The sequence below is a fragment of the Ruditapes philippinarum genome, unplaced genomic scaffold (genome assembly GCF_026571515.1).
Source record: "Ruditapes philippinarum isolate M1 unplaced genomic scaffold, ASM2657151v2 ctg8767_1_1_1_1, whole genome shotgun sequence".
Taxonomy (NCBI): Eukaryota; Metazoa; Mollusca; class Bivalvia; order Venerida; family Veneridae; genus Ruditapes; species Ruditapes philippinarum.
The window spans coordinates 6570-28654 of record NW_026855348.1 but is presented as its reverse complement, the minus strand read 5'-3'; the positions used below and the strand labels follow the sequence as shown (position 1 = coordinate 28654).

The following is a 22085-nucleotide window of genomic DNA, read 5'->3' as shown; positions in this document are numbered from 1 at the left end:
TTTAAGTTCATTCATGTCATTCATCCACTGGTAGAATTGAATGGCCAATGGCCCATCAGAATGCTGCTGGGGTTCTAACCGGTAGGGGACTTATGGATTGCTTGCAATACTATGATAATTGCTTGTTTTAAAAGGAAAATCCCCACGGTAACCCTAAAGTTCGTATACGAATTTTAACATGCGATTGAAGACTATATAAGCAGCTCTAAAAGGTGCTAGTCGCATTGATTTGACCAAAAAAATGTTTAATATTGTTATTCATGTTATATCCATATATTAAAAAAAATATATATTCCCTTCGTACATCTGGATCGATTTTCTGCGTTTACCGTTTATCTCTCAGGTCATATTGAAGTTGTATCATTACGTTTATTCTGAGGAGGAAAACATATTTCTACCGTTTCTTTCTGTCTTTCTTTACGCATATTACACATGATATATAGTAAAAGGAAATACATTTTATAAGTGTGCTGATCCTATGGATTGTACCGTTCGAGGTAATAGGGCATGAGCTCGGAAGTCCGCTTTAATTACTTTTACGAGTATATTGGAACCTTACTGATGATGAAATGCTATTTAGAATTTTTTTTTCAGGTTACGGATGGCTTTAAAAACTACTCAAGATAATTCAGGTGTTTGGGATACAGAGCGACATGAAGAGGAACTATTTTCCACATTTAATGAAAGAGAGAAAAATAAAGAATACGAAGACGAAGATGATGCAGATTTGCGACAAACAGAACAGGCCTATTTTGAGTCAGAGGATAAAATAGATGATACGTATTGTGAGATTCAAGACTTGCATGAAGGGCAGGACATAGATTCAGATGAATCAAACTATGAAACAGAGAAACAGCAAAAACATTATGAAAGCAAGGACGAAACTAACAATCAAACACATAAGCAAAGTAACAATGAGCTTAAAGACAGCAGTTGTGTTGACACTCTGGATTGTAATGAGGAAGAAATTAAAAATGAGACTCCAAAAGAACCACATATCTTTAGCCATGAAAATGAATATCATACACAGTCTCCTGTAGAGGATAAAAGAAACGTGGATGCAAGAAACAATGGTTCGCAAATACCAAACTTAAGCATATTTAAGGTCCCATTTCCCATTAAAGATTTAATTGAAAACGCAGCTATTGATTGGAAGCCACATGCTGAAGCAACTGAATATTCTAACCGATGTAATGAAAGAACAGTAGAGCCTACAGAGTTTAGGAAGATATATATCGGCACACTTGAAGTACAAACAGAAATTACCGAGGAAAGATATGATTTCTCGAGTGATGAAACAAATTTGTCCTCTGATATTGACCCCGAGGAGCCAAATCAAAAAGAAGAAATAAATGAGAAATCAATGAAGGAAGGATTGAAAGAAACCACGTGTAGCTATTCCTTGTTCCTGGTTTTTATTGATGTCTTGTTAGTGGTGTTAGGTGTGACCGCACTACTTACCTTTGATATGCAGAGACATCCGTCAAATAATCATCCATCAACCAAGTTGAAGATCTTGTCTGACTTATATAAAGATGATGTTTCTCGGTGTCTTAAGGGTCTTTACAACAATTCATGGCAAAATGATGGTTTCGTGTATGCAGTTGGCGATCGTGGTCGACCGACTTATGTTCCACCAATTCCACCAGACGAACCAGACATACCACAACCAAATATAACCAGCAATGCAACCAGAGATGCGACACAAAATGAATACAACTCTTCAACAACTCCAGCACCAGAACTTGATATAGATGACATCAATAGTCACACATATATCGGTGTGCAAGAACTGAGAATTTGCAGTCTAAATGATGGTAATTCAACAAATCATAATGAAGTTAGAAATGGTGACCCTGGCGATTTTATCAGCCTAAGAAATTTTCGTACTTTAAGACGTGAAAGAGACAGCTCACCAGAGTCCTTACCAAATTTAAGAAATGGCAGCAGTCAGTTTGAGCAAGCTGGTGTCAGTGTTACTACTTTAAAATATCAGGACGATCATTGCAAAATATCTGGTACATCCATTTTGACATGTGTAAGTAGACCTTTTTCTTCGCTTAAAGAATAATATTATAAAAGTATTCTGCATGAGCAAATGTTTGATGTTGATATTGTCTCCAGGTTAAGTATAAAGTTATTTCATTTACTATTAAAAAGGCTGTAAACAACATTTTAAAATTCACATTTGAATTATTTACGTCCAATTTCAATGTCATTGATGAATTTCATCTTGTCATTTAAAACAACCAAATATATCTTGTTCAGACCAGGCGGATCTAAAAGACCATAAGCATTGCTGTTCATTCTGCAAATTAGTTAGGTATCATGCTATAAACCGGATATGATCTTACTTGAAAAATGAAAGGTGTAACTTTAACATCCAAATTTTATTTACAAAACAACAACAACAAAATAAATGATGTAGTTGAGTACCAACACATTTGTGAGTAACATGAGGAATTTAAATCATAAATGACATGTATTTGCATTATACTAGGAAGGGTAAGATAAAAAGGATATTGCGGCTGAAAAGCAATTAATAGTTGAAGATAGTATAAAAGTATTGAATTTAAGATTTCGCTTGGTACAATAAATAATGCGTACTTAATTTTTTCTTTTTTTTTAAAGAATAATTTGCATATTGAGGGTACAAGTAATAGAGAAAGACAAGTTGACCCAACATGTTATTACATAGATGGTGAGTACATATTGAAAATTTGACATATATTTTCAACAGAAATATTCATATTTTGTCAAGTTGTATTATTATTTAATCGATTCCTATAATAATAACTAATAGAGCAAGTTATTTTTTACTTTTGTAAGTCTGTTGTTTCCTTAGCTTTTGTAATGTTACTATAATGATGCCTGTAATGAAATATTGGCGAAGCGATGAAAGTAAACTATCTATAATTATTTAAACAGTATACTTTTTAATGTAAAGATATATGAGCAGCTTCAATTTCAAGCTTTTAATCAAATAAAAACTTAATAGTGTTACATGTCTGAGCTGTCAATTTTGCAAAGAACACTGTGACTAGAATTTCTATCCTTTTTAATTCTACGATAGTTCATCATTAAATTATGCATTAGGAGGTAGGTAGAAAATGTATATTAAGTTGCAAATATTTCAGGCGCTGGAAGTACTGCGATTATGACAAGGAATAGAAATAGTCATGATATGAATCAACAACAAAGTGAAGGACAAAATGGGAATGAATTTGCAAATTTTCTGTTTAACCTAACAGAGTTTGAAAGCTTTATTCCAGCGTACTTATCAAACAGAGATGTTAGAGCTAGAACCTTCCGAAATCCCCGATATCCCCGATGGCCACACGAATATCTTTCCCCGGACGAAATGGCGGATGCCGGCTTGTATTTTACAGGTACATGTATATCTATGGTTTAAGCATTTGTCACCAGAAACAATCTGTTATAATCAGAGATATTATTATTTCATACCCAATGAAATTTCAGCATTTGCATCTCGTGATGTCCCAATACAAATCATTATTGGATCCAATCTTTAGCCTGGTTTCTGTTTCCAAAGAGGTCATATGCAATCCATATCATACAGCATATAGCCTCGTTTTCATTTATAGAGTCAAATATATGCATATCAAATGTATATCATAATCCATTTAGCCTCGCTCCAAAAAGTCCATATAGAATTCTTATCACACCCTTTATAGCCTCGTTTTTATTTTCGGAGTCCAAAATATCTATATCGAATGTATATCGTATTCCAAATAACCTCGTTTTCATTTTGAGAGTTAGAATAGCCATATCTTGCATATCAGACTGGCGTTTCCGTGAGTTTTACCCATGCCGGAAATTTCATCTGGCATGTGGGGTGCCAGATGAGTCGCGTGCTGTACAATGGCACGCCTAGGATGACGTCATTTTAACGTTATGAATGAAGTTGTAATTCATACGCTGTTGTTAGAAAGTAGTTACGGTTTAAATGATATAAATTTCCCTTGAAATTATATAAAGAATTTTAAAATGTAATAGAATATGGTAGAATATGCAAGAAAAAATATCTGACATATGTTTGCGGTTCGGATCGGAATATCCATCCCTCGGTCACCCGCCCATGGGCGGTAACTCGGATATTCCGATCCGAACCGCAAAATATGACAGATATTATTTATATAAATTATTGTGATTCAAGTAGTACGGTTCTCTCAAAATGTCAAAGAAATGAGGGTGTGAAAACAGAAATATTTATATATTTATGAGAATAATACTGATTCTAATTGACTCGTTCATAGCCACAAAACCTATATTATTCTCGGCTATCGACTAGTCCAATATAGTTCTGGCAGCTGTGCAGTCGTCCAATAGAATTCAGCAATGTACTCAAAAAGTTATGATTTATTTTATCAATTAGATGGTGGATTGAATTAAGAAAGATGACAACAATTGGAATTTTATTTAATATTAGTGTTTTATAATTATGTTGAAATCATTCATTTATGTGCGAAAAAGATATACGAGACAAAATTACGTTTGATAATTATTAATTCATACAAAGAAAGTCCAAATTCTTTATTTTTCTATAAATTCCTTTTATTATTATTCTATAAATTCCTTTTATTTGTTCAATTATGTAGGAACTGGAGATAAAACTGCATGTTTCTTCTGTCGAAAATGCATGGAGAATTGGGAACCAGGTGAGTTGTTATCTAAATTGCTTAATTATACCCCCGCACAACGAAGTTGTAAGGGGTGTATACTGGAATCAGCATGTCCGTCTCCCCGTCCGTCCGTCGGTTTTTCCTTGTCCGCCCAATAACTTGAGATTCCTTTGACCCAAAGTCTTCATATTTGGCATGTAGGTTAGTCATGATTAGAAGATGAACCATATTGATTTTGAGGTCACTGGGTCAAAGTTCAAGGTCACAGGGGCATTGACTTTAAAAAGCTTGTCTGCCCAATAACTTGAGATTCCTTTGGCCAACATTCTTCATATTTAGCATGGAGGTTAGTCATAATTAGTAGATGACCCCTATAGATTTTGAGGTCACTGGATCAAAAGTCAAGGTCACAGGGGCCTTGACTAAAAAAAAACCTTGTCCGCCCAATAACTTGAGATTCCTTTGATCCACAGTCTTCAAATTTGGCATGGAGGTTAGTCATAATTAGTACATGACCCCTATTGATTTTGAGGTCACTGGGTCAAAGGTCAAGGTCACAGGGACCTTGACTTAAAAAAGCTTGTCCGCCCAATAACTTGAGATTCCTTTGACCCACAGTCTTCATATTTGGCATGGAGGTTAGTCATGATTAGTAGATGACTCCTATTGATTTTGAGGTCACTGGGTCAAAGGTCAAGGTCACAGGGGCCTTGACTAAATAAAAGCTTGTCCGCCCAATAACTTGAGATTCCTTTGACCCACAGTCTTCATATTTGGCATGGAGGTTAGTCATGATTAGTACATGACCCCTATTGATTTTGAGGTCACTGGGTCAAAGTTCAAGGTCACAGGGGCTATGACTAAATTAAAGCTTGTCCGCCCAATAACTTGAGATTATTTTGACCCAGTCTTCATATTTGGCATGGAGGTTAGTCATGATTACTAAATGACCCTTATTGATTTTGAGGTCACTGGGTCAAAGTTCAAGTTCACAGGGGCCTTGACTAAAAAAACTTGATTTTAAAATTTTCACATTTGAAGCATGGAGAATACATATCTTACCAATGCACTGGCTTAGTAACCTCAGATTTGGCAGGGTGGTTGTCCTTGAGCTCTAAATGGCCACTGTTGATTCTGACAAAGTGGTATGCGGGGGTATTCACGCCATGACAGTGGCAGTTCTAGTTTTATTACATGTATGCCACTCACCAGATTTCAAGATGATACTAATTACATTAGAAATCATTGAGTAAATAGGCATTTGTAAAGCTGTAAAAATGTGCGGTTTTGCTCTGTTTGCTCACATTGTTTGCTCTGTTTGGTTATTTAATCCTGACATAAGTGGGGAAACAAATCATCCCTAAAATTATGTATATAAGTGCCTATTATTATTATTATATTCCTGCTGAGCTTTTGCAGGTCGGTACATTCATAACCATTGGGTCCTAAATGTATTTTATGCATCCTTATGTAACTCGTCGATTTAACTATTCATCAATTTCATCACGCTTCAATGAATTTGAAACAAAATCCTCTCTGGTACATAACGCCAAATTATTTTTAATCATGTGAAAACTATATAGGTAAACATTTTTATTGCCTTTCAAATTTTCATAAATTTAATACACAAGTAGAGAAAAAAACGGTTAGTTACCTGGCACCAACGACCATAACCTTTCCCAATTGACATGATTTTGCTTTTTATGCTAACAATTTCTAGTATTAAGATGAAAAATATCCTTTTCATCTTGATTTATAATGCTCTCGCTGAAATTGTCATCTTATCAATAGATGTAAGATACTTTATGTCTTCTTCTTATTCCGAAAGGATGCAAGTCAGTACATTTGATTTTTTAATATGTGAAAATATTTTTCTAAATTTGAGAACTACAACATATTGAACAATGTTTTTTTTTAATAAACACACAAAGCACTTTCAGACTAATTATAAAATCGACATGCCTTATTTTTTGTCAAATACCAATTTATTTGTTTGCTTGATAAAAGTATTAAAGTGATTCAAAATGTTAAATGTTAATTTTTCAAAAATACGTAATATTGTTACGATACGGTCCAGCTATATGGTACCAGGCCCCTTTAATCTGCTTAAAAATGTGGTAACGTGCTCAAGACTTGGTTACCAATAATCGTACTGGACTGTAGAGAACGATATTGTATTTACGAACAATGAAACAATCACAAATATAACAATGTTCTGTATAAAATAGAAATTGTTAGGGTTAGAGGGACTGATGATACTAGTTTCGAATGACTGTCAAAGTCTATAGATCCATTTAGCTGAAATATGCTATAATGACGTCTGCCAATAGTGGTCTACTCTGTATAACTCTGTATGGCTAGGACACTGTACTCCACAGTACTTGATAATATTTCCTTACTGCTGGAGGTATGCCAGTTTAAGATGAAAATTGAGTCACAAAAAAGAAAGACTGTTCACAGTTTACTAATTTTAATTAGTGGTAAACTGTAAATATTCAAATAACAGTAGTGTAAATAACATCAACACATGTATATAATTCAGTCCTAAATATCCCGTAGCTATATATATCTTATATAGACTTCACGTAAATTAATACCGCGACTGCCGTTTAATTTCTATTCAAAATGTGGAAACGTAAATATAAAGTTTGGTCGAGTCAGTGACCGTATTAATGTGAAATAAAAATGATAAAGTTCTTATCAATTATTCTTAGACAATAATTGATTAAATGTAAAATAATAATCTAAAGACTATGTTTTATTTTGCCTTAAAAATAAGTAAAATTTGCCGTTCAGAAGAACACGACAATAATGTAGACTAACCGAAAGTTAAATGAAAACTGACTGAAGTTGAACGTTTTCTGGCCTATTTATACCAAATCTGAGAAAACGAACATAAAAAGGTTCGAAAAATGTTCAACTGTACGTTTTGGTCGGTTGACAATGTTCGACGTTCGAAAACTGAACATTTGACGTTCGGAAACGATCAATTCCATACACAAAGAACGCTGTCAACCAACCGAACGTCCGAACATCAACAATTCTTGGCTAAAGTTCTATGAAAGTTTACATAAAAATATGATAAATTGATACATATAATATTTATAAAAATGACTAGTACCATGGATTGACTATAAGTTTGTTGCTTTTGATGAAACATAACTTTGAAACAGTTTGTTTACTGAGCTTAGGCAGCAATTGCTATTGACAACGGAAGTCACACAACCCATAATGCATCAGCGAACAACAACAACACCTGTCAAAGATCATCGAGTAAAATTACGATAAATGCTACTTTCTAGCTAAATGTACGCTGATTATAAGAAAATATGTAAATAATTAGTGAAATAAATCATTACTCTTTATAATTCTGACATTATTTATAGTTGTCAGTCTCCAAAATTAACACAAGAAGCGTTTATCGGTACATGTAAAATGTAAACAATGCCGATAATGACATACGACCTTAGTATATAAGTGAGATTATATCATTATTTATTGCATATGTAACGAGTTAGCTGCCAGGTGGGGCGACATCGAGGGATATTTCTGCTACCTACAAAAATGTCGAGGCCAAACGAATTATTTTGCAGACAATTACTTTCTTCAGTGTTTTTTCCTCTCTTGTGCCCTTTCCATTTTGTTTCAAATGTAACCCCCCCCCGCCCCTAAAAAAAGAACAAAAACAAACTAATACCAGCTAATGATGCCGTGAATACCTTACAGCTAGATATTATAATTAAGTAAGATACGTGCCTACAGTGGGTGAATACAGTTGTACCCTTTTCAGTTTTTGGACTTATAAAGTAATATTCATTTCGCTGGTAATAACTATTTTAGTGGATGTACCCTTCAATTTTGATTTAAGGCCTTGTAAAATTTATTATTTAATTCGTAATATTTTGCAAGTTTTAAAACATGCCTATAACAGAACTGTTGGAATCAGTTTCATTTTGTTAATCTATGTTTTCGCTACCGGGTATGTGTGTTACAACTGCCGGATTCCAACCTCTGTAAAAAAAATAAAAGCAGTCTACTGTTATATATCAGTTGAGATTTTTCATGTATGAATCAAAGAAAAAATCAGCACTGTCATATATTTTGATACAGTTTTCAAATTTTCATTGAAGTTGTACTGAATATAAAGGATAAGAAAGAACAAAGAAAAATTCCAAACGAATTGTCGAACATTATAAGGAGACCATATGAGTATGTTTAACCACTGTATCGATGTGAAATTTCAAATTTCATTTTCCGTCAGGTTGTTCTGTTTACTGGTCGGACATGAATAAGGTAAAGGGATGTTGTAGTTGTAGAAGTAGTAGTAGCACAAATAAAGATGGAGAAGACTTAGAACTACTTACTTCATATGACAGACTAACTTGAAATGTTTGAATATGAAGATGTTTACAAGCATATGCAAACATTTCTTGTCAATAGCAGCCCATCTTCTCAGCACTTTTAACTTAAGGGCAACTGACACAACAAGGTTATTTGCGAAGAATATTAAAATGATTGTTGTTTATTTAAATTGTACCATACTGTGATATATTGTGCTATACCATAAAAAAAGAACTGAAGGCTGTACTGATATGTCATAGAAAAGGTAAAAATTGAAATTTAACGAACATACGAAACATCAAAACTGAAGCAGTTACATGCTCTTTTGATTGAACCTGTTCATGACGGTAGAGGTGTTAAAAATAATATTTAAATCCTTATTTTCTACATTCCTTAAGTTTCTAAGCGAATTATAAGGTACAATCTGAGGAAAGAGTCCGAACCTGTGCTTTGTTTTGTTTTAAGATGTAATGTAATGTTAATTTAATTTTATGCAAGTATTGAATGAGAAAGAAGAATGATTGTAATTTTCTTTATATGGGAGCGCTTATACATGTATATTCTGCCTTGTATATCTAACCATAATCAATTTGCTGCACCAAAATTTTCTTTTCTATCTCTTTTTTTTTTCAGTAATCAGAAATTAAGGTAAAATGCATGCTGTTTGCATGAAGTTTTAGTTAATTATACGTATTCTTTTTTCACGGTTTATTACACATTCTACAGGAAATAATGGTGTTTTTCATTTTACACTGGTACATTTAAAGTCATATAAGTACTATCATTGAACGTTTTACTACTACACGTACACTAGTTTCATTTGATATTTCTTAAAGTTTATTGGAATTTTGATTTTTCACATTTCATATATGAACACTGTGTCAAATTTTCTCGTTAGGATAGATTCATTTAAATATTATTCGACAATTTGATTTCTAAGCAAACTACCGGTATGACAATTTAAATGATGACAATATTATAAAGGAACTTAGTGTTGAGTCCTCATTTATAATCTCAAATTCTTATTAAAAAAAACAGATGTAAAAATTATAATTTCATACAAGTCAGAGCTAATAGCTCTTGCTTGTGATTGACACATTTTTGCTAACCAATTATTAACGAGAAAAGGTAACTTAGGTAATTGAATATTTAAATGTCTCAGGCCAGTATTGCCAAACTATGTTAGTTTAATTTTTGTAATTAGATGTTGTTATATCCTTGCATGTCGTTGTGGGAGTTATTGAAGCATGTCATTATTTTAATTTGTCCAGATTTTACTCTTTCTTACTTTCATTCTTTTCAATATTTATATTTACACCCTTTTTAAGAAAGCATTGCATACTAAGCTGAAATCTGTCATTTTGACCGGTTGACACATATATAAGTACTGCAATTCATGTATCATGTCATGAAACTGGTGTTTGTCAGTCATCAGCAAGATCCATATACAAACTGTTTGTCTTTATTTTCACTTTGCTTAGATTAGAAATCCAAGATGTATTCCTAGATTGCCACCGTATTCGTAGATACTCAAGAAGATTCTATAGAAACATATATTTCAAGTAATTTTTTGCAAGTAAATTGTAATTTATAGCGTTTTGATGCGTTAGGTACGCCGTTGTATTTCGGCCATTGTTTCTTTGAATTGGCTGATATATTTAAAATGAATTAATTACTTTTTCCTTGGCATTATCGTCGCTACGCCTTATCGTCTTGTCGCTTCAGAGCATCGTCGCACTATCATCTCGTCACATTGTCACATTTTCTTGTTGCTTCAGTGCTACATCCAGCCTAGTCATTGCGTTATCGAGTCATTGCGTTATCGTCTAATCGACTGAATGCATCGTCTCGTCTGGGTGCTTCGGAGGCAACGAAATTAACAACGCAATAAAAAAACCAACAAAGTGATACATCCAAGCAACGATATATTAGATATTGAAACATTTGTACAATCATTTATTGTAATGTATTGTATTTACCGGAAATATCATTGCATGTCGTTGAGGGACTCATTGATGCATGCCGTACTTAATTTGTCCTGATTTTACTCTCATACTTTCATATTTTTTTCAACATTAATACGTACACATTTAAGGAATGCATTGCATGCTATGTTTAAGATGAAATTAGTCATCCTGTAATTTGACACATACATTAGTACTGCAAATTCATGTTACATGGCATCAAACTGGTCTGACAGCCAAAAGCAAGTTATATAAACTGAACTTTTTGTCTGTATTTTCACTTTCCTTAGATTTAAATTTTTTGGTTCTAAGATTGTCGCCAAAGCCGTAGATAATCAAGAAGAATAAGTTTGGCTGATTTCTATTCAAACATATGTCAAAACAAGTGAACTATTTTGCAAGTAAATTGTCATTTATAGCGTTTTGATACGTTAGGTACGCTGTTGCATTCGGGCCATTGGTTCTTCGCATTGGCGACTTTTGATATAAACAAAATGACAAACTGCTGCTTCGAATTATCGTCTCGTCGCTACGGCGGAAGCGGCGGGACGATGTACCAAATTGATGAGATAATAACAAGACAAAACATTATACCAAAGCAACGATGTATCTCATATTGAAATATTTGTACATTTATTATTTTCTATGTGTTTTATTTATCGGGAAATATTATTGTGGGTATAAAAATATCGTTTTGCTTTCAGCATTTAAATCAACATGTCTAAAACAGAGAAGGGCTTATAAAAAGGATTAACATTATTAGAAAAAATACCGTGATAGGTGGAAATGAAGAGCTAATTGTACAAAGACAAATGTTTTAATTTTTGTAAAAAAGATGGTTAGACTTAGACAAAATCTGATTTTTTTTCTTATAAAGGAAAATCACTAGAAATAGTATTTCTGTAGGCTAATCTTCCAATACAATTTTTGAATTACTTTCTTGATAAGCATTTAAGGCATGGTATGAACTTGAAAATGGTCGAATAAGTTTTGCTTGCATTGCTGTTTAACACAAACTGGATCTGTTTGATAGACTGATTTTACCAGTTTTAAACCATGTACATGTATCACAAATCTGGGGACAGATGTTAGAAGATATATATTTTAAGTATTGTAAGAAATTGTAACAAGTAAAAAGACAAACACAAAATAATTTTATCTATGGTGAAGTAGGGAGAAAATGTTTAAAAACGATGAGAGCAATTAATGTTATAAAATACTGTTTAAAAGGCGTTCATACAAGTAGTACAAAATATGTCAAAGTTGTGTATGCCTTATGTGTAGAGATTTAGACCCACACTTTAACTAAGTCTGTTTTGTTTTTCTACAATCATAAGGAATGATTGAAGAATTAATGTATCAGTGTATTGAAAGTGTTAATGTTATTTTAACAGTAGTAAACAAAGATTAACAGATACGTTTATATAAAATTGGTAAACATAAAAAGATTCATCAAGAGTTCTTTTGTTGTGATGGCTGTCATTCATATATGTCAATGGTTTATATTGAAAAAAAGTTAAGGAAATCATTTGCAGTTAGAACCTTTTCGATTTTGTTTTAAGAAAAAAAAGGTTTATTTCACTTAGAACCTTTGGACAATTTTTCGTTTCATCCTGTTATAAGTAAACTAAATCTAATATATACTTTGACATAAGATGTATTTGGGTGTTTATGTAACAAATATATATAAAAAGTGAAATTTGTAAAAAAGTGAGTTAGAACCTTTTCGCTTTCACCCCTCGATATGTATGCATGTATGTATGTACAGTCAAACTTGTATTAAGCGACCGCGCAAGGGAAACACCCAAAACGGTATGTATGTATGTATGGCATTATTGCCCACATGCATTTCGTTATATATAAATCGAAAGTTATGAATATTATTCTATTTAACCGATTACTTCATGAGCATTTTATGAAAAATGGCTGTTTTCATTGAAAAGTCTCCCGTTACAAGTTCAAATTGCTATAAAACTATAAAACCTGCTTCAATACTAATCAAACTTGGCACAAGTGTTGACTGGACCAATGCCTTTGCAACAACATGCTCAGGCTTACATTTCCTGTTACTATGGCAATGAGGGGACATCTCAAAATTGCCAAAAATCACTATTTTGCCTTGATTTTTTCCATCAAAATTGACTTCAAAGTGCTGCAACTTCTCAATGGATTGAGATTATAGAGTCAAATGCTTTTCAGCGTTGGTTACACGTTGCCTTATGATCGATCTGGGGTCATTTTTAGCCTCTCACAAGTCCAAAATTTTCTTGGCGATGAGGGGGACTCCGTCCCCCTTCAAACCCCCCAAACAGAAGGGGGCACATCCCCCTTCTGGCAACCCCCTGATGTACCTTTTGGATGGGGGGCCGCGCCGAAAATGTGGTCACTTTTTTTAGCAACATTTCTCAAACAAAAACATGTGTTGGGGTCCTAAATAAGGCATTTTTTCACCATTTGAGACACCAAAAAAAGGGGGGGGGGTGTATATCGCGTAATGGGTTAAACAAATTACAGTTAGGCTATTCATTTTAGAATCTGATATCCAAATTTAAACAACATTTTACTAATTTTAATCAAACGGAAAAAAGTTGGAAAACTTTTGTATGTACCGAAGAAATACTCGCCAAAAATGGTAATTTTCATCTTTAGTTTGGTAGTTTTGAGTAAAATTTGCAAATTATTTGTTCATTCGTACATATTGAACGGTTCATGTGTGATCTATTTCCTTGCCATGCTTTATTTCCTTATTGTAATCGAAAATTACAAATTGGTATAAAGTTTATGCCCGATTTTTCAAAAGTCATTGAGTTCTTCTAATAACTCTGAAGATGTCTTAGAGTTCGTCTGATAGCTTTTATTACTACCTGTATGTTTGCGCTATATCAATATCCTGACCGCCTATATGACTGAAATACTGTTGGGAAATGGCATAGAATGAAACAAACAAACAATCAATATCCTGAAGATGATATCAACGTCATTAACTTAAGAAATAGGTAGTGCATTCTACATATTTTGTTGTAAACCATTTATAAGTTATTTGTTTTGCCTACTGCAGATCAATGACATAGCTACTAAATGTTCCCTAAAATGCCTGGAATAATGTATACATGTACATGACACCATGACTTGATATTGAAATCAAAGCGTTTTGTATCCCGTAACCAAATACTCTACACCAATTTTTCCCAGTCTACGAAATCTGCGTTTGCAGAAATATTATTGAATGAAAAAAGCACAAGAAACAAACAGACTAAGAAAACATATATATCTTTTGTACTAAAATATACTCATAACCAACATTATATTACCGTTTTTTATTCTGTAAAGAATGACCGTGCTACGATTCATAATGATTTACACCCTTATTGAATAATAAAAAAGAAACGATAAAACGTGCCATAACTGAACACAAGAAACACACTGGCAACAAACATTATCAGAAGAATTCAAGTACATCTTCAGAGTTATCAGAAGAACTTTAGGACATTTGGAAAAAAAATCTTACTCAAAACTACCATATCTTAAAAAATAGGCGATGAAACATGACTATAAAAAAAAGTATTAAGTTTTTTTTCTGGCACATAATACAATGTGAAAGGTATGCCAAAGTTAAATTAACCACCTCATATTGTTGTTTTTAAGATAAAAATACCATTCTCGACGGGTGTTTCTTCGGTATAACAAATGATATCCAACGAAATCCGTAAAATTTTCCAGGAACACTGTGACAGTTATCAGAAAAAATCCTGAGTCAATATAAGTATTAATATAACTTTGTAATTTGTAGGCGATCTTGGACGGCAACTTCGATATCCTAGCATCACATCGGAGTAGGGAAAACTGAATAACCATTCCGGAAACTTCAAATCTAGAAGAAGAAAAAAACATATTGATATATAGTTGGTTGACTTAGACTATTTTCCCTGTTTATAAGAAAGCAACTAAGGCCAACTCGCAGCACAACTGAAACCAAGTATAATTAACTTGTATACTTGAATACTTGAATTGTTCAAAAAGATAATCTCGGCAGAGACAAATTCATCATTTCGAGCCTGCAGCATTTACGATTTGGCCTACTTAGGCGGTAAATAAGGTTTCTCTTTCACATATATTAGCACAAAAGCAAATGTTAAAACTATTTCATTGACTTTTTTTCTGTTATTCTAGATTAATTATTTTGTCTTTACAGGTGATAATCCATTATTGGAACATAGGAGACTTTCCCCAGGCTGCAGTTATGTACATGGTTTTTCGACTTATACACCCCAGGTACTTCTTGCTACTTATTTATTCTAAACTTGAAATTTTTAAATTACTGTCTGACTAATTCTAGCGTTAAAAAATTGGACTTTTATCTAAGACTTACTTAAACCGATTTCAGTTTTTTTCAGTTTAAAGCTTAAAGAAAGTAAACACGATATATCCAGTATAAATCAATGATTTAAAAATATCTGAGAAACTGAAAATGTTGTTTGTGTCTGGTTAAGGTAAAATGATTTGTTGAAATTATTAAACACTGTCTTACTCGCTGAATTAAACTTTTGACTTTTTTTTGTCCTTTAGACGGGTGCTGCTAAAATGTTCACTAGTTTCAATGAAATCCAAGACTCATATCTTTTACTCATGCTGTACATAAATATAGAGCAGGCACAATTAATTTAAATTGTTTCTTCACATCCTTACCAAAGATTTAAAAATTGTGTATAAGAAACCTGGTCTGTATTCTTCCTTTTTGTAAGAATATCATTTCCTGAAATCCATGACAATAGAAGGCAAGTCATAAGGTCGTCTAATGTCAATAACGTAATAATTACGTTGTGGTTACTGGTGTACATTTTTATTTTCAAGTATCCCTGCAGTTTAGAGCTAGAGAGTAGACTTGCTTCGCCTATCGCGTCATAGTTAAATGACTTCATGTCGTTATAAATCGCAAACAATCAACAAGGTTGCCATTTTCTTCAATAAGGTGTGTGTAGCTTACACGGAACTTTCACTACATTTAAATATTATGCTAAATTTATTTGTCTCGAAACAAGTTATTTTCTTTTCTTATATAAAAATCTTTTTGAAACACAGTATGAAGCTATCGCCATACTAATGGTATAAATTGCAAACTACATTTTGCAATTGTATAACACAGAGTTGGCAGATCTTACCTTATCAAAATTGTCCTGGCAACTCCATTAAATTTTTGTTATTAAGAAATAGTTTAATAATATAACCATAACTTTTCATGTGATTAAATTTTAGCCACAGGGGATGTTTCCTATTCGTGAACGAAACGGAAGGAGTGAGCTAGAAAGTAAGAGATGTAAACATTTATTTTGCATCAATATATCTTGCAGATTAGACAAAACAATATATTTAAGCAGGATAATGGTATTGCATATAGCCATGTACTATTAGTCAAATAGAATAAAACATGTCAGATTCAACACCAAAACAATGTTCTGGAGATATTGTCTGGTTACGCAGTCTTTTGTTGAATATTAAGTTTAAGAAATTATTTATGAATTTTACATATACTTTTGCACAGCATATGGGTTCTATTTTCATACCTGACTTACTGCAATATTTCGCTGGCTGCATAAAGAATTAATAAACAAAACGTTTAAATTAACAGGACATAGATTCCATTGTGCTATAAACATTTGAACTATACGCTGTCAAAGTTTGGGTTCGAGCTGTTGCTACAGTCATAGTGTCGTTTCCATTGCCGTCTTCAAACTTTAACTTTGGTTGTAATGTTTTAATGTCTAGGCAATCTTTAACATTGGTCATGAAAATTTAATGTCTAAATGTGTCAAGTTTTTTGACTTATACAAGACTTTCAAGTAAACCAAACTAAATTTGATCTTTTGTCATATTGGCCTCTAAAAGATTAAAATTTAAAAATTAAATTTTACTATGACTGGATATAAATGTATTATTTCTGACTTGATTGTCTTTATACTTGGACCCACTAATAATAAAGAATAGATCTAAAGAAGATATTAACGACCATGACATTTTCTTATTGAAAAAAGGAATACAAGTGATAAAACCAACTTGTCGAATAAATCAAATTTGACCTTGATGGCCAGGATCAAAATGTTATTATTTGCGTAACTGTTATAACAATATTATTTATTCATGAATTGGACTCCTTTTTGGACTAAATAACGCTTATGACAAAACAACATGTCAAAAATTCAAATCTGGCCATTAACTTTGAGGGTCAAATTATCAAAATTTGCTAAAATCGTCAAAACTTTGTTTATTATTTACTGATTTGATCTATTCTTATACTGTTGCGTTCCTTGTTGATATTGTCTTAGATATTTTGACTGACATGTTGAATTATCGACATGTTGATTAATTTAAGTATGACCTTAATCTGTAAATGACATTGATTTTCAAGGTCAAATATGAAATTCAAAATATATTTGGTACAAGAAAATAATGTTTTTTGTTTTTTTTTAAATTCTTTACTAGAATTTTCTTCCTCTGATGTTTTTGATTTAGAAATAAAAAACAGATGAGTGTAGGTCCTGCTTTGAGATGACTCTGGCTGATTTGATATTATTGTGTCCCTTGATAGACGTTATATTAGGTTTAGGAATGTATGAAGTTATTTTGTCAAATAAAGAAATTATTCGTTAAGAATAATTATACAGAAACATGATATTACAAACTTCGGATGACTTTCTACGCACAGCTATAGATTACCCAGACTTTGTCTTCTAAAATGTTTGGATGTGATCCAACTAACTCATACTATATACAGCGGGCACGCGGGAGACCGATGGTTCTTCTATATACCCATGTTATAATTAAACCGAATGATTTGTGTGACTCATTGTCAATTTTGGATATACACATTGAATTTGAACCTGCTATTTTCATTCATATGTCTTGTTTTCGGTCCTATGAAAGGATACTTTATTTTCAGAATTGATATTCAAATTTGATGTACTTTCAAATATACATCTGCTCGGATCAAGCATTTTAGAGAGATATTGTGAAGTTATCTCTTTATCTTACAGGTGGTTCAGACACGCAACGTCTCACTAGAAACATTACATACAGACTACCAAACAGTGCTTCAGACCCGGCTTTACACAACAGGGTAACCACGGATATACAGCCACATTTTGACGATTCTCAAGGTGGGTTTTGTTCATTGCTAAATATCTCATAAACCACTATTTAAATTCAGATATTAAACTAAAAACATTGAGTGAATAGGAATCAGATATCAAACAGAACAAACATTATTTTAGATGTATATTCAAATTATCAATATACTTTATTTCTAGATGCAAGTTCAGCAAACCTAATAGAATCAAATTCTTTAGGAAGAGCGCACGATGTATTACATCCTCGTGATACAGGGGGCTCACACTCGCAACTTCACAGCATGGTTAGCTCGAGAAACAGCCTATTTGTAGACAGGACAGTGCAAAGAACTTTAGGGTCATCTGCATGCGAAAATACTTCTAGGAAGCTACAGACTTATTCTGGGGAAATTCAAGGTACGCATATCTTTCTTTCTACAACAAAACTTTATATAAACTGAAAATGTTGGTGATACATTTTAAAGAATGTAGCCGGAATATATTAATTGTCATTATGTTATGGCAATAATTTGATTTTGGCGATTAGTTTTTAGTGGAGTGTTGTTCATCCCACAATGCTGCGGCTTGTCATTTCTACCCTATTAATGACTTAGGACATTTTTACGTATTATTCTTTAAAAACATATTTTTTTCAGACGAATCAAACTTGCCTGAAGCATATCCAACAAATTTGTACGAGCTTGATCTGTATGATGTTAGGAACTCAGAATCGCAGCATCCCAGTTATACCGTGAGAAACAGGCGATCTTCCTCAAGTATAAGACAGACTGGCGAGTCCACATATGACAGGGCTACCAGTACACTACCTCTACGAACGATTTCAAACAACTCAATGCCCTCACTGTCAGCAAGAAACATTGAGAGGAGCAGTCACCAAACAACAAGACATACTGGCAAGTTCGATAAAAATATTTTCAATTTGAAGTTATTGTATAAATGTATAAGAATAAATGACCCATGAGTAAATGCTTTTGATCAGTGGTTGTTTCCATGGTACATATGATACCTAAAAGTAAAGTCCGTTTGGTTAATTTATGTCGTATATGTTAGTATCTACGAATGTACACCACACAAATGATTACAGGAATAATTTTGCTTGTAAAAAAGAAAAAAGTTCAACAGAAAGACCAGTAGTTCCACATTTACTCATATATTTCAATTTGAACAAAATATGTGCCTCTTTACAATGTAATCAAGGTTTATGTGCCTTTTTGTTTTCATACAGATTTGAACTACGTTTTTTAATTCATGTTTGAAATAGCCGGTATTCATTTACATATTAAAATGATTCTTTATAATGTCAATATTGCATTCAATAATTTGTTACATCCTGCTACTGCTACAAACTAATAATTGTTCATAGAAATTACACAGTAACCATCCCTTAAATTGGGCAGTCAGATTAGTCTGATGAAGGGCTATTTAACGGTGATGTATGATTTATACTGTACTTTTATATCTCAGAACGCATTGGTCAAAGGAATAGAATTGAAGAAATACTTGATTCCAGTTCCGGTAGAAGGTTTCTTAATGACGGATATCAGAGATCAGATGTCGCTCGGGCTATAGAGATCACTCTAAGAGCCAGAACAAGTAAGAACAGATTATATGCTAATACAATTTATTTCACATAAGAAGAATAAGGTACATGCTTATACTAAAAATGAACTTGTTTGTATTATTCAATTAAAAAATAAAAAATAAGGCATGTACATATTCAAGAGAAATATAAATGTAGAAATTTTTGATGTAATGCTTAAATGAAGATTTTTTACACCATTAAAAGATGATATTTTGTTGAAATCTATCGATGAATAATGAGGATAAAACCGAAATGAAAAAGATTGTGTCTGTCAAGGCTTTGTGCTTTGGAGCTTGGAAAAAAGCTGCTTACAAATTGCATACGACTTTACATGACAATGACCTTCACCCTAAAATTGGACATTAAACAATGTTTTTTTCTTTTCCTGTTTATTTACAGCCGAAAGAGAGGTTGGTAATATCTACCAAGCAATTATGATAGCGCTCAGTGTTTTACGCGCCAGGAGGAGGCGATGTCGTTGATAATAATGATGAAAGTTTGAAGTTGTTTTAACAAATGCAGGACAGCTATATATACTTTTATCTGTAATTGTCCTTCGTGTTTTGTTGTTTTGCGTTTTTAACAACATAATATTAATTGTACATACTCATGTCCGTCAACAGGTTGATAAAATACTATATGTAAATAATGGAAACTATGAATCAGTATATAGGTTGATGTAACGATAGTTCTGATAAGTGTGTTTTAACAAAGTATTCATCAAGGGGGAATTTTGTCAACATGGCTGTATCTCCTTTTTATAGAAGAAGTTCTTCAGTCATTACAGCTAAGTGGTCATGGAACGGTTATTGAATCTAAAAAAAGTTGTAGCCCAACGCTAGCGGACGATATCGTTATTCTGTCGCCAAACATTAAATCTCTTGAACACTAGTTGAATATAGAGAACAAATATGCATTCAGATGGGGATATGAATTCAATGACAGTAAATGCAAATTAATGCACTTTGGTAATTCTAGCAGACATGCGTCTAAAGATATAAATATTAATTTCGGAAATGATGCCCTACGTCCGGTGGACTCGGTTACTCACGCCGGCATTGAACTACACAATTCGCAAAAATGTTCAAGTGCTGTAGAAGCGCGTATGCGAAAATGCCGCTCATCTCTATTTTCTATTCTATCTATCGACGAGACTCCTGGCGACGTGAATCCCTTAGTTTTGGCATCTTTAGTGAAAAAAGTTACATATTCAACTGCCTTTTACGAAGCGGAAATATGGAATGATTTGACACTGATATCCTTAAGCTGGAAAGGCTATTCCTGTTAGCTGCCAAATGCATACAACACTTCCCAAGAAGAACTCAAACTGATATGACTCCAAGCATGATGGGATGGTTACCTGCTATAGCAGAAATTGACAAAAGAAAGCTTTATTTCCTGCAGTAACTCTGCACAATGCCTACAACTTTATTGACTATCTTAAATCCTCGTGTTTTGGATATATATGACATACATGAATTTCTCCAAAAAGACTTCATACAAAGTGCTTGTAAATTTATATACGATTGTTTAGTTTTTGATAACTAAACCTTTTATCTAAATAAAGACAAGTACTTCAAATGGCAGAAAATATTTTAGCGGTATTGCCTCATTTACATAGCTTATATTTCGTTTCGGTAAGATGTGTGATACTAGGTTGAATACTGAGGCATTTTAACCATATATAATTACATTGCATTATCAGTATGATAACTCAAATGAAATTTAAATATTAAATATGTATATAAATGTGTTTTTGTTGTTACGCTTAAATACTTATTGCTCTAAGATAACCTCGATATAATGTTTATATAATCATAAAAAATATGATCATATAGAAGCTTATACATGTATATGAAACCATTTAACTTGAACTGAATTATGTCTGTTTAATTATAGTACATTAAATGTACATTTGTCATAATCATGTATCATATGTTAATCTTTTGTATATATTTCATGTTGTATGCGTTGTAATCGCTGAAAAGCGGAAATAAAGAGTATATATAACAGGTTGATAAAATACTATATGTAAATAATGGAAACTATGAATCAGTTTATAGGTTGATTTAACGATAGTTCTGATTAGTGTGTTTATAAGCTCACTTGATAATTTTGTGCTCAGATGTGAGATTTTGTGATGGCATTGCATCCGTCATTCACGTTTTCTTTATTCAACACCTTGTGATTTTCTAAAAAAATAATATCCATCTTGCATCTGAGTGTTGTATTGTTTACTTAAAACTTATCTAGGGAAAGACATGTATATATGATAGGTCTATTTGTGGTAAACTATAATACTTAGAGCTTACACACTTGACACGTAGTATTGCCTTTCATAAATAATATACATTTCGGCCAAAATATTTCCACCCCTTGGGTCATCTAGTTATAGTAGACTTAAATAAAAACAAATTTAAATCTTCTTCAGGAA

The 22085-nt window shown here is 32.7% G+C and overlaps 1 protein-coding gene across 1 annotated transcript; it reads left to right on the top strand.

Moving 5' to 3' along the window:
* The first annotated feature begins 598 nt into the window (after window positions 1–598).
* Window positions 599–21434, top strand: LOC132743036 (uncharacterized). The gene is made up of 11 exons (XM_060731547.1): window positions 599–2038; window positions 2632–2701; window positions 3138–3389; window positions 4620–4679; window positions 15141–15220; window positions 16202–16253; window positions 17977–18099; window positions 18250–18465; window positions 18705–18962; window positions 19534–19662; window positions 20051–21434. The coding sequence occupies exons 1-11, from the start codon at window positions 602–604 to the stop codon at window positions 20131–20133; spliced, it is 2760 nt and encodes a 919-aa protein (XP_060587530.1). The 5' UTR covers window positions 599–601; the 3' UTR covers window positions 20134–21434.
* Window positions 21435–22085: the final 651 nt, after the last annotated feature.